The sequence below is a fragment of the Impatiens glandulifera genome, chromosome 5, assembly GCF_907164915.1.
Source record: "Impatiens glandulifera chromosome 5, dImpGla2.1, whole genome shotgun sequence".
Taxonomy (NCBI): Eukaryota; Viridiplantae; Streptophyta; class Magnoliopsida; order Ericales; family Balsaminaceae; genus Impatiens; species Impatiens glandulifera.
Genome location: NC_061866.1, coordinates 17331100 through 17345191, shown reverse-complemented (window position 1 = coordinate 17345191; position 14092 = coordinate 17331100). Strand labels below are relative to the sequence as shown.

General features: G+C 30.9%; 1 protein-coding gene across 4 annotated transcripts; it reads right to left on the bottom strand.

The window, feature by feature from the left end:
- Positions 1–2236: 2236 nt before the first annotated feature.
- On the bottom strand, positions 2237–8635 carry LOC124937707. Of its 4 annotated transcripts, none has more exons than XM_047478016.1 (10): positions 8471–8635; positions 7796–7888; positions 7141–7247; positions 5507–6330; positions 4244–5355; positions 3627–3706; positions 3448–3546; positions 3291–3364; positions 2753–2888; positions 2237–2657 (listed from the first exon to the last, which is right to left on the bottom strand). In XM_047478016.1, the coding sequence occupies exons 1-10, from the start codon at positions 8550–8552 to the stop codon at positions 2574–2576; spliced, it is 2691 nt and encodes an 896-aa protein (XP_047333972.1). In that variant the 5' UTR covers positions 8553–8635; the 3' UTR covers positions 2237–2573. The 4 variants fall into 4 exon arrangements, with proteins under 4 accessions (XP_047333972.1, XP_047333973.1, XP_047333974.1 ...); XM_047478017.1 differs by having other exon boundaries at positions 7515–7888; positions 8471–8524; XM_047478018.1 differs by lacking the exon at positions 8471–8635 and adding an exon at positions 7515–7662 and having other exon boundaries at positions 7796–7878.
- Positions 8636–14092: the final 5457 nt, after the last annotated feature.

The following is a 14092-nucleotide window of genomic DNA, read 5'->3' as shown; positions in this document are numbered from 1 at the left end:
CAAAAAGAAACTTTGTCGTATGAGAGTCGATGTCGTCAAGATAGTAAAGGAAGAGGTTCATTAACAGTTTGAGGTCAATTTCCTAGAAGTACTTGATTATCCGGAATTGATAGCAAACGTGGTGCCTTTGCTAAGAAAGACGGGAAAATTCATGTATGCATCGTGTACGCTGTTTTTTCGTCTTTTTTGCTTTCACTCCGTATTTTATAAAAAAGGTATTTTGTTTGCTCGTGAAAGGATCTTTCCTATTACATATTTTTATCCATTTGAATATCACGTCTTTAAGAGCAGTTTGTATAATCCGAAGTTAGTTGGTCTTATGTCTTATCTATCCATTTGAGTCCTCCGCCCACGGAGGGGATGCGATAAATGATTTGAATGGTAGACGTAACTTGTGCACATTTTAGAAATGTTTTTTCTACGAAATTTATGTTATAGAACCATTGGCTTACCTTCCTCTCGAATATCATAAAATTATATAGAAAGACTATTTGTATATGATGTTGTCATATTTTAGAGATTATGAACCAAAGTGGAGTTTTATACTATAGACTTTTTGGCTGGCCCGTACAGGTTTTATATTAGTACGTGTAGAAACGTAGGAATCTAATTTATTTTAAGAATCTCTATTTTAGTTCTTCACAAATAAACTAAAAGAAAAAAAATTAGAATATTCGTGGATTAAGGGTCTGATACTTGGTTACGCATTAAGAAAGGGTCATCGCTCTATGTCCTATGCACTTGTACAAAGGACTATCTTACTCTAATGTAATTGGGCATGCACACTTAATAGTTTGGATTAAGGTTGGGTTTACTAGAAAGCCCAATATCGTGCATTCATTTTTTTTGTCTTGAATTCAACATAATCCCTTATAACTCAATTTTGAGTTAACTGAACTTTCATCCACTTTTAAGTCCCTTTGGTTGATATTGACCTTCCTCGGTCTTCTCAAGTTGAGTGACGGGCTGAGATCGGTGCCGTTTGACTCCCGGGATTGATCTTTGGTAGAAAAATAAAATGACGAGGTGATATTCCACCAATCTTCAATCAAACTAAATTCTTACTATTATTTTGATGAGTTGACCTTGTAAGAAGATGTCTTATAAAAAAAATTACCTCATCTCATATACACAATTAGATCACATCTAACCAAATACAAAATCATTAAAATATAATATTTTTAAATAATTTCATGTGATACATCTTCCAAATCTGGGAGGAATTTTCTTACAAAATTAAATTATATTCATAATACATATTTATGAATCAAAATGAAGCCAATCATTTATTTGACGCAATAAAGTGACCTATGCACTCATAATATAATTAGGTATACAAGTGATTCGATCTAACTAAATTGTAAATCAAAATTCACAACCAAATTGTTGAAGTTGATTTAGAAAAAACTCAAAATGTCCATTCGATAAATCGGATAAGAGTTCGTCAAAACCTATTTTTAAATAATATAACTATACAACTATATTTTTATTTTATTTTTTAAAATATTTTGGTATCAACTTTATGTTATATAAATAAATTATATATTTTTAAAATTTTAACTATGATCGTTATCTTATTTTGGTTAGGGGTCAATACAAAATCAAATATTCGACCGAATTTGAATTTATCAAATTCGAATAAACCGAACTCAAATTTTATTTTCGATTTTCAAACCAATTAGAATTCAAATATGATTTTTAGTTTGATTTCGAATTTAAGTTTCAACTAAAAAATCGAAAACGAATTCATTTTTTATTATATATTATATAACTTATTACATATAATTAAATATTAAATTACTTCATATTAAATTCAATAAATTACTATTTTATTTTTTGAGATTTTATTTTATTTTTTGAGATTTTATTTTTTGTTTTTTTAGACTCAGTAGATCTTACTAATTAGTTTATAATTCGATTGAAGTTTTTAGACTTTCAGTAGATCTTACTAATTAGTTTATAATTCAAATTCAAAATAATTTGAATTCAAAATTGAATTAGCGATAAAATTAAACATAAATATAATCTAATTTTAATAGAATTTATAATTCAAAATTGAATTAGCAATAAAATTAAACATAAATATAATCCAATTTTAATAGAATTTATTTAAATTTAATTAAGTTTTCAAATTGGCTAAAAAAAATATTTAAAGAACTGAACAACGCTAATTTATTATTAAACCCTTTTTATTTCTTATTTTTTTTATAATAGTCCATAACTGATAATAGTCAATTGCAAGACAATAACTATTTTCAGAAATAAATTGACAACTTAAACGGAATAAAATGCAACCAAAACATTTGAATAAATCATACTTTTCATATAATCTGACTGTTCAGGAATCAAGCATCTCATTTGACTTTTGATTTTATGATAGCTTTACTGTCATCAAAACTAAAGAGTATTAATAAATAATAACTAAAAAGCTTTCTATGCATGACAGTATTAATCTGGTAGACTGTAAAAATTAAATAATACATGAGCCAAAATAACCAAAATAGTTTGGAGAGATCAAGGACTGGCAAAACTCCAAAGAAACACACTGCTTCAAGGTTTCTCAATTCTGGCGGCTAACTTGTTGGTCTAGTCCACGTCGTCTCAGATTTTATTGCATTGCTATAATAGACTTTATTCGTGGAATCATCCCAATAAGCCTGAAAAGATAACGACAATAATTCAGATTCAGATTAAGTTTAATTCAGCTACAAATTTGTTTTAGGATATCATTAGATTCATTGATAATACATACCAACCAACCAGATGGGAGAACCTTAGAAATCTCATCCAGATCAGGTTTCCTCTGGCCTTCACTGAGTGAACTTCCTGATGATTTCTCCACAGTTTCAGAATTCATGCGAGCTCTCTTTCGTTTGACACGCTCACGCCTACAGAGAAGAGTTATTTAAATCAGCCCACCAAATCATTCTGAAGATATGAAATAAATGAATGGGCTGTTTTGTAACTTAGTTTTTTTCATGATATGAAAATCTAGATTTGTTATATTTGCCAAAACACACAATGATATAATCCAAAATCATGATCAAGAAAAATATATCTATACCATATGAAGCAAAAACTTATGCTATAATTTTAATCATGTACCAAAGAATAAACAAAAATCATCATGACCTAAAGAAATAATCTGTAATGATCCCATAAATATCTTATACCTACACACACAAAACTAACTTTCAATTTTAACTTAGGCGGTTTTTCAATGAAATTGTAATTGTGACAACAATTGAGACAAAATACTAGTTTAGAAATAGCATCCATCATTTAGTTACCAGTCTCCACCAAGAGGCTGGAAGTTAGCATTGACTTTGGCTTCTCCACTAGCTATTTGTTGTGCATGCCATTCCTGCAAAAGAGGAGGGGGGAGAAGGTTAAAGCTAAGTATTTCACATGCAGATAATATATCAGAAGAAAAATCAAATAGCTAACCTTGATCTCCCGCTGTCGTTTCTTCTCTAATAACTCGTAAGCAGTTAAAGGTTCCTCCTCTTCCTCCTTTTCAAGCAACTCCTCTTTTGCTGCCTTCCACTGTTCAAACACATACGTTATTACAAAGCATTCATTTTAAAATTGAAAATACCATCAAAACTACAAGTTTAAAGATTTACCTTATCCACCAAGCTAGAAACTTTCTTGTTTGACCTCAAAGAAGACACTACAGCGGTGGTCTTCTTCTTTGCACGCAAAACTGAGAAAAAAGCAAGTAGGCTTGAGTAAGTCCCGACTCCACAAAAAGAACATTTTCAAAAATGTCATTCAATTAATAATGCAATGAAAGACTGTTTGATTTGAATGTGCAGTTGTAATGGAATGCCCCCAAAATTAAAATAGAAAGCAACATAGTTTTGTTTATCCACAACCACCTCTATGGAGAAGCAAATCAATCAACTGTGCAAGGACTGGTGATGAACATGATGTACAAAATAAATCATGGAAAAGAAAACAGAAAATTGGACTTATCCTTACTAAAATACATTAGTTGTTGAAGTCTTAGTAAACACATTCCTTACTACAGTCTGATTCACTAAGAAATAACATAACCAAGAGAAGTGCCACTTAAGCCTATCAATCTAATCATCCTAAAGCATCTTTCTCCACTACTATAAATACAAAAGAGCCCATTCTACTTTTAATAAATTATCTGATCTATTCGAGAGTTTTTTTTTTGTCAATCGAGAAACAAGATTTATTTAACAGTAAAACAACAGTAATTTGAAGCTTTTACCTTTTTGAGTTTTAGCAACAAATGAGGTACTAGATACAGCAGCAGAAGCTACACTCTGCACTACTGGCATGGTTGTTGGCACCTGAACAGAGGCTGGAACCTCTTTGTAAGCTTTGTCAATATCCTGATTAATAGTAACCTCCACAGGTTGAATATGATCAGAAATAATGACATCTTGACTACTGCATATAGGTACAGGATATGCAGATCCATCTTGGTGATCATAATATGCCACGTGTGCGATGGGATTTACCACAACTGGAGCAACAGGATAACCACTTGGCAGTGCTTCATAATATAGTGATGCATGTGGAACTGCCACTTGACACCCTTCAGCTTGTCCATAAACACCATTCTGCAGAAACTCTGTACTTGTTTGCCCATAATAATCATAGTTAGAGCTCAGGTAGGACATATTATATTGATCTGTATAATGTAAGGCTTGTGTAGTTCCTGGGTAAGTCGATGGCAGGAGATATGGAGGGTCAGCTGCATCATCCGAAGGTGGAGGGGGGACTGCTTCATTATCAGGAGGCGGGGGAATCAATTCGTTCTCAGGTGGTGGTGGCGGAGGAACCCAATCTTCATCTGGAGGAGGGACAAAACTTCCTGGCAAAGAGATGTCTTCTGCATAGGAATTCGAATGCATGGGTTCTTCATGGGTAGATGCATCATCAACTTCCATGTCAACATCCATGTCCACATCTTCCCCAGACATGGAAAAAACTTTGTGGAGTGACTCAGTAGGTTGCTCAACACCATGACATGCAACATCCTCTTCTAAAATAGCTGTTCTAGTGTCATCATCAATTGTAGGAGGAGAAGCTTCAGGAGTAGGGCCAACTACAGCCCTTCTGTTTATATCTGCAACTATCTCACCTCCCACTGTTTCATCTGGTAGAGGTGTTGTTTCAATATCACATATCTGTTCAGATTTTTTATCATGTTTGTTAATATCAACTTCCAGTTGCTTAAGGAATCTCTCACAATGCACCCAAAAAGGTAGTAAGGATGAACCAAAAGGTAAAAGAGACTTGATATCGTGAAGTCTAATCTCAACTTCCAAAATACTCTTTGATATCCATGCCTGTTCTCCCATGTGGCTTATGGAACTGAATCGTGTCAGCCATCACCAAAAGCAAAGACAACCGTAAAACAATAGGAAATCATGTTAGGAAGACAACAACAAATCTCTTAATAACAAGATTGTATGCAGTGACCAATCTAAAGAATAACAAATAAAAAGAAACAGCAAGCTCATACCTTTTAAAAGATGTTAATCTCTGCAACAGTGATTCCCCAAGGTTGACAAGGGAAGTACAAAGATCATCATCTTCATCTTCCTTGACCATCATGCTCTCTGAATCAGTATAACTTCCCAATACAGTATGTCCAGACTTCTGGAAAGAAGCATCCGCCTCCAACAAAGTCAAAGCAGCATCAGATACAGTAACTTCTTTAGAGCTATTACTGATTTCTGTTAAGTTGACATCAAAACTTTGCCCTTTCTCTTTTGAAATTTCACCAATATGCACATTCTGCTCCCCTTCCGCTGTAAAATCTTCAGAAATGCCTTGAATGTCAAGTGTGGCATTTGCATCTATAAGGTGATTATTGGAATCTATAGCCACATAACTGGCTAATCTTGCATCTAAATCAAAATCTGCTTCAAGTGAACCGGCAACTGAATCCAATCTTCCTTCAGCATTTATGATAATTTCCTTCTCGCCCATGGACTCTGTCTGATAAGACAGTTGAGGAGGAACTGCCCATGATGTTTCTCCAGTTAGAGTGTTCCAATAGTAATATTGGTTACTCTCTTCATGCAACACCATCTTCCAACTTGAATTGACATCTGCACTATGACTCGCATCAGAAGATGCTGATATAGTGGCTTCCTTTTCTAAAATAACCTTCTCACTTGTAGCACTGTCTATTAACATTTTATGATTCTCATCTTGGTTCTGCACAGGATCTTCCACAATTGAATCCCCCTCCAATCTCTTTTCTAAGTCCTTGGAAGTGTCGTTTACTAAATGTGCAATGACTTCAACATCTACACTTTTCTTATCCATCGAACCATTTTCCTGTTTTATAAAGGGATAAGGAAAAAGATGAAATACCAGTCATGAAATAAATTAACAACTCATGGAGGGATTGGTGATTAATAGAAATATCAAAACTTGTACAATAATATTAGCAAGTCATGGTTGTGCTACGTCATGGTAATGGAAACCTTGATCAAGATGCATAAGAATACATCACAAAGATGTTCAAAACAACCCATATAGAAAATGCAGGGTCTAACTTAATGTTGATCTAAATGCATATAATAATTGAAAAGCATGGCCTAGAATACATAGGTTCTAGCTGCCAACAAGAAATTCAATACAGCACATTCATTGAACTTTACTATCCAATAGAGTCAAATTTTTAAACTTATCCAATAATTGACTGAAACATATTACTGCAATTTAATGCTTAGTTGCACCAAAATATACCATGCAGAACACTATCTATCTCTGAAAATGATGGACTTCTTACAAGTTTTAGGATATCAGACCTTAACAACCAGGTAAAGGTGGTAGAGAAAAATATTCAGCTAGGCATGTTCCAATAGGCATAACTAATGAATGCTAAGGATGACAAACTAAAGTGATTTCATATGTTCCTTGTGGACCTGAACTGCTGACAGAAAAGTTGAGAAAGGCTTGCTTATTCATTTGCTGGATTTTATAGAGAACCCAAACCAAATAGGAAAGGGTAAACATAAAAGGAGCAACAATTTGATAAAGCTATCTTGTTAATTGCTCCAAAACAAATTCCTACCATTTGAGTTTTTGTAAGCACCAAAATCATACTAAACAAAGAAGAATATGTTTTAGCCAATGAATCACCTGGCCATCATCAACAAGGGACTTCTCCATAGTTGTATTGTCCAATTCCTCATCAGAATCCTCGTCACTGTATTGCCCCAATAACAAGAGTGGATTTTCCGGCTTACCTGAGAAACAAATAAAAACATGTCAAGTCCCTTAAACTACTGAAAGATTCCTCATGTAATCCATAATCATCATAGATCATCAACAATGATATTCTCCAAAGATATATACATTGTCAGAGATGACAATGCAAAATTTGTTTTCTTTCCTATGGAAATTAATAAAGAATTTTGAATTGTCATTTTCAGATCCTTTTGCCTTGAACACCTGTTACATGAAAGTTGATTGTTAGCAAATCATAGAGCAAATAAAGCAAGAGACATACGAACCGCGAAGGAAACATTTTCCTGTGTAAACCTCCAAACTGCTTTGATGCCTTGAAAAAAATAGCATTACAGGTAGGGAGTTTCATTCAGAAATTCAGGAGGTTATCTGATGATCATTTGGACACTCTTGAGATCACAGCCATCCCACATTCTGAAACAAAATTCTTTTGAGGCAAATAATATGTCTTATACAAAAGTATTATGATTTCCACCAATTAATGCAGGGTGCACATCAAGTCGTCTCTATATAGATCAGTCCTTTGAAGATAACTGACGGAACCCACCTGGAGATGAAGGTGAATCTGGTGACCCAGCAAGATGTCTCGGATCTATGTCCATCCCAAGTTTATCCTGGGCTGAGGATCCACCAGAATCTCCTGTAAATTTGATAAAGACATCTAACATTAATTCTAAACAAAGACATAACCCCAGTACTTCCATCGGACCAAACTAGCAGAGAAGCTATCAATTAAATAATTCCAAACTACAATTGGAAACCAGTGGGAAGGCTTCAACATTGTAACCTTTTCCCAGCTATACTCCCGAAATTTCAGCTACAATTTCTCATGGTCTGAAGTTGTTGCAACTTAATATCAGTATTTTCTCTAGTTAGTATCTAAACAACATCAACTTCAAGAAGAACATAAGGATTATTACCTTGAGAGACAAACACCTAACCTAGTTCAATTGGAAACTAGAAGTTCTACTTTTTGCCTTTCCCAAGCACATATCCATGTTTTGGCTCTTCCAGAATTTTGAATTAGACATAGAGAAAAAGTGACGACAAAATCAAAACTAAAACAAAAATACGAATCTACCCAAACATGCAGCACAACCATATAGGACAACGAATTGCCTGTTCCAATACTAAATGTTCGTTAATTCCTCGCGGGAAGAAATATTCAAACTTACACGAGTACTTTAATTACAAAGTATGAAGAACATATGGATAAGGGTACCAGAGGGTTCCGCGATATCGAGCTTCACCCTTCGACCAGCTGCCATCATGTGAGCAAGACGACGCTCTTTCCTTCTACCCATTAAGAAGTTGCAACGATTCGAATTCCGTCTCGCGATTTGTAAGAGCTAGGGTTTTGTGAATGGGGAGAAAGGTAGAGAGATTATAGCCTCTTTGCTGGTTTCCGCATCGAATTTATACCTCTTTCTTTTATTGTTTAGAAAGAAAAAAAAAGGAAAATATAAACATTATTGAAAAGAGAAAAAGTTTAGATAGACTTACATGAAAAAAAAAGTTTAAAATAATAAAAAAAAATATCAAAGTTTATTTTAAAAATATAAATAAAATCACTAAAATCACTTATCCTTTTAAATTTAATAAAATTATTATTTTTTTACTTCTCATTACAATTACAAACAAGAATAAAATTTTTTTTTATTATTATTATAATTTATCTAATTATTTATTATTATTTTAACTAGATTCATTTCAAATATCATAAAATAAAAATATAATTATATCTAAAGTAATTAAAAATGTAAATTGTTTTTTCCACCTCTTCTAACATTTTCATTATCTGGCTCCACTCTTCACTCACCCTTCAAAATTACATATTTATCTCTAACACTTTTATATATTTACATTATTTACTTTATTTATTTAAATTAATTTTAATTATTTAATTTAATTATTATATTTTTTTATTAATTAAATTTAATTAATTATTTTCTAGTATTTTTTATTTTATTTTTTTAATATTTTTTTTCTTATTTTATTTAAGAATTCTTTTTTATTTAAAAAAAAAAATATGAATTCATTTGGTTTTTAAATCTTATTTGTTATAATTTTCTTTAGTTATAAATAACCATAAATTAAAATATTAATAATGTTACCGTATATATTATTACATAAAATATTATATTTAATTTTATTAATTATTAATATATAATATTTTATAAATAAATGAATCATACAACTATTTTTTTTATAAATATTTAAAATATATATATATTTAATTAATATAATAAAAAATTAAATATTTATATTTTATTAAATTAAGGCACACTTCCATATTTTATATATTTTAAACAATTATAATATAAAAATAATAATATTTCATATTTTTAATTAAATAAATAAAGTGAAAAAATATATTTAAAATTAATTAATTAATGATATTTAATGATAAGAAAAACTTAATAAAATTAAATAAGTAAAATAAATAAAATAAAAAATGTAAATATTATAAAAGTGATAGGATAAATAGATAATTTTGGGAGGAGTGAGATCGTGGTGGGAATGTCATATGGGGTGGGAAAAGCATCTATCTTTTTAACGGTTATATTAAAATATAATTTTTTTTAAGCTTATTATAAGAAAGAATTGGAAAGGAAATTTGAAAAATAATAACGCAAAACAATTTGATTCACTAAAATATAATAAATTTTTTCTCTTTTTTTACTCTCTCACCCTTTATTCTTTTTCACCCTTTATTCTTTTTTAAATTAGTGATTGATGTAGTGACCCACTTGAGATGAAGGTCAATATTTATCTTCATTCATCTATTAGCTAAAAAAAATTATAATTTAGTATAGTCGTTAAAAATAATAATAATATTTATTTTAATTGTTTTTTATTTAATATATTAAATTATATACTGCACTAGATTGAGTTTATTCACTAATATAAATAATATATATATATAGATATAATAGTTTTTATTATTTTTTCAAAATATTAATTTTAAATATTTTAAGCTAATTCAAATATTTAATTAAAAGTCCAGGTTTCTATATGTTAATTTAATTTTTTTATCTCTGAATATTTAAATTATTAAATATTTAAAATTCAGTCATTTACTATTGAAATATTAATATTTAATTTTATCAAAAACATCTTTAGTATAGTTGAGTTTCCTTATTGGGTTGTTTTCTAAGCGCATAAACCTTTAAATTTAGATTTAAAAAATTTTGTTGCTAGTTATAAATGAAGATAAAAATATATAATTAAAAAATAATTTCTATAAACATGTCATAAATTGTAAAAATAAGTTGAAACAATTAAAAACACACCAAAACATTAGAGTTAATTTTTAGCAAAAACAAAATGAATTTAAAAAGTTAGCATGATCTCTTCGTATGATGATATTCAGTTCAATTTTGAGTGATTTTATTGTGAATCAAACTTGTAATATTTAATCTTTGGGACCTTGCTCTTAGTATTTGAACTATTCTAACAAATTAAATTTCATATACTTAATATATTTATTGCTAGAATAATAACACATTTAACATAAAAATAATCTTAAACAAAAATGCAAGACTGTCATTCACAGAAAAATAATGATAAAATCATTAGGTAAATTTAATAAGTAAAATTAAAATTAATTAATATAATATTAATAAAACCCTTAATACTATATAAACCCAAATTTTAAAAAAAACATACATTTTGATTCAAAAGTTGGAGGATGATGTTCTTTTGTTCATGCCAATTTTGGCTAGAATTGGGCATTACAGTGTTTGAAGTAAATTTCATTCTTATTTTAAATAAAGTTATTATATTGTAAGTTTTATTTATTTATTTATGAACTGTAATTTTATATTTATGAATTAATTATCTCCATTCATAACAAATTAAAAGTTGAAAAACATTACTTATATAATACAATTCAGACTATATTTTTTTCAAAAAAACAAATCAAAAGTATTCATTTAGTTCTCACTCGAATAAATTAATTATTAACATGTTATAATATAAGGTTTTATAATTTAAAAAAATATTTAACCACCTTTCTTAAATAATGTTAATTATAACTAGTTAACTTTTTATTACACATTTTTTTAAATTAATTTGTTTTTAAATATTACTATAACGTTTTGGACTGCAACACCAATATATATTAACAAAACTCAATTTCATTATTTTAAGGTAAATAAATGTATCCAAATATTATTAAATTTTCAAATTTATTTTAGTATTAGTCACTTTAATACCAATATTTATAACTTTTTTTTAGAACTTAAGTAGGGAACAATTGTAAACATTAAGTCCCCAAAATAAATTATTAGAAAACTAAATTGAAATACAAAATTTTATACAAATGAAAACAAATCACATATTATTTGATTGATTCGAATAAAAAACAATAAATGTCATCTTATGTGACCTATCATGGCTTCCTTTCAAATCAAATGTCAATGATGTCCTCCACTCACATATATCATGAAAGACCAACAAACTTAAACACACGTCATTCATTAAAAAAAAGTTGCCTGTAGAAATATGAGTACAATTGCAAGGATCCCTAATTCATATTTTTGTCTTTATTCTATATTTATAAAAAAATGGGTCGGATGGATGCAGGTTATAATTGATTTTGTGAATTTATCGTGATCAAATGATTGGTCCATGACCAATACCACAATTATGTCATTGGGTCTTGATTTTGACAAAAATCACAACCAAACTCATGTAATAAAATGGTGCCATTATTAGCATCTCATTGGTTGTCCATATTTTCTTTATCTCTTATCTTTAAAACCCGATTTTAGTATTTTATTTATAATTTAAAAAAATAAATAAAATATATCAAAATTCATAATTTTTTGAGATTTATAAATAGAGACCACTCTTGCTATATTTCGGAGCACAAAAAAATCACAATTTTCTCAATTTTTAATAATTATCCTCATTTGTTTACAATTATCCATAATTAATACTAAATTATTATGGATAACTACAACAATAATTTAAACACTTCCGCTGATTTTGATCCCGTATATGAAAGTTTTCAACAGTTCAAGCGTAATAATCCAACCGGGTGGCAAAATATGATGTCGTCGGGAGATTATTACGGTATATCTCAGAATTCGTCCCAAAACTTTTATCAAAACTCCCAACAAAATTTCGATACATACCCACAAAATTACCAGAATTCCGAAGATAGCTATTTCCAGTCATACACCATAGTCCCGGAGACACAAAATTTGTACGACCAATATGATGTAAAAGACGATGCCTTTGACGATGGTATTGGCCGAGGAAAGAAAGCTGCAGTGAAAAAGAAAAATACGGGCAAAGAAGCTACCGACAAAGAAAAAATTCCATGGGAGAAAACAGAAGATGAAGTGCTCATCGCTTCGTTCATGAAACACTACACCGATGTTATTGCATCGACTAACCAAAAGGCTACCCAACTATGGAGTAAGGTGCAGAAGTCGTTTGGGGAGGCTCAAAGACAACGACCGTACAAAATCCACGTACGAAATGAGAACATGCTTCGAAGTCGATGAAGAAGAATTGTTACAGCATTGACCAAGTGGGTTCCTGCATATGATACTGCGACTAAGAGAATGAGTAGTGGTCAGAATGAGGGTGATGTCCTAAAAAACGCTATAAAGATATATGAACACCAGCATGGTTCTTGGGATTTTGATCATGCATGGCGTCTTTTGCGGAATTTCAATAAATGGGAAGAACTAGTCAATCCTAGAGAAAAAAACACCGAAAGTGAACATCCTTTTAGTGGTAGCGGAAAATTATCGATGGTGGTTGTGCGACGCTGGAGACACCCGCTACTGATGATGACGTCTTTGGTGGTGCTAACAGCCGTCCAATTGGTATTAAGAAATCCAAAGAACTGGCTAGAGGAAAGTTTAAGGAAGATCCATACATTACAAACTTTGCCACCAGGCTTTAACTACATGATGAAGCTGCAGCTAAACGGGAGGAGATGAGACAACAAAGACTAGAGTTTGAGATGGAAAAGGAAAGTAAGGTGTTGGGTCAAATTATTTTGACCATGTGTTGAAATAGTTTGACTATTGGAATTTTGATGATGAAATGATGAATGGATTATATATACGTCTATTCGTTTTTGATGCAGGTGTATTGAAAACAAATTTCATTAGACTTAGTTCTAATGAGGTTCATTAGACTGATTTGGTATTAGATGTATGATATTAGACGTGTAGTCTAACTCGTGGAGTTAGACGTACAGTCTAATAGATCAGTAATTAGACGTGTAGTCTAACTCATGGAGTTAGACGTGCAGTCTAATGAAACTCGTAATTAGACATGCAGTCTAACTCGTGGAGTTAGACGTGCAGTCTAATGGAACTCGTAATTAGACGTGCAGTCTAACTCGTGGAGTTAGACGTGCAGTCTAACTCGTGGAGTTAGACGTAAAGTCTAACTCATGGAGTTAGACGTGCAGTCTAACTCGTGGAGTTAGACGTGCAGTCTAATGGAACTCGTAATTAGACGTGCAGTCTAACTCGTGGAGTTAGACGTGCAGTCTAATAGATCAGTAATTAGACGTGCGTCTAACTCATGGAGTTAGACGTGCAGTCTAATAGAATTCGTAATTAGACGTGCAGTCTAATGGATTGTGAAAGTTAGACGTGTAGTCTAACTCCTTCAGACTAGTTTGAAGTGAAACCGTAATTAGACGTACAATCTAACTCGTAGAGTTAGACGTGCAGTCTAATAGAAAGTGAAAGTTAGACGTGCAGTCTAACTGGTGAAAGTTAGACGTGCAGTCTAACTCCTTCAGATTAGTCTGAAGTGATTGCAATTAGACGTAAGTCTAATCCCATTAGACCAGGTGGTCTAATGGATT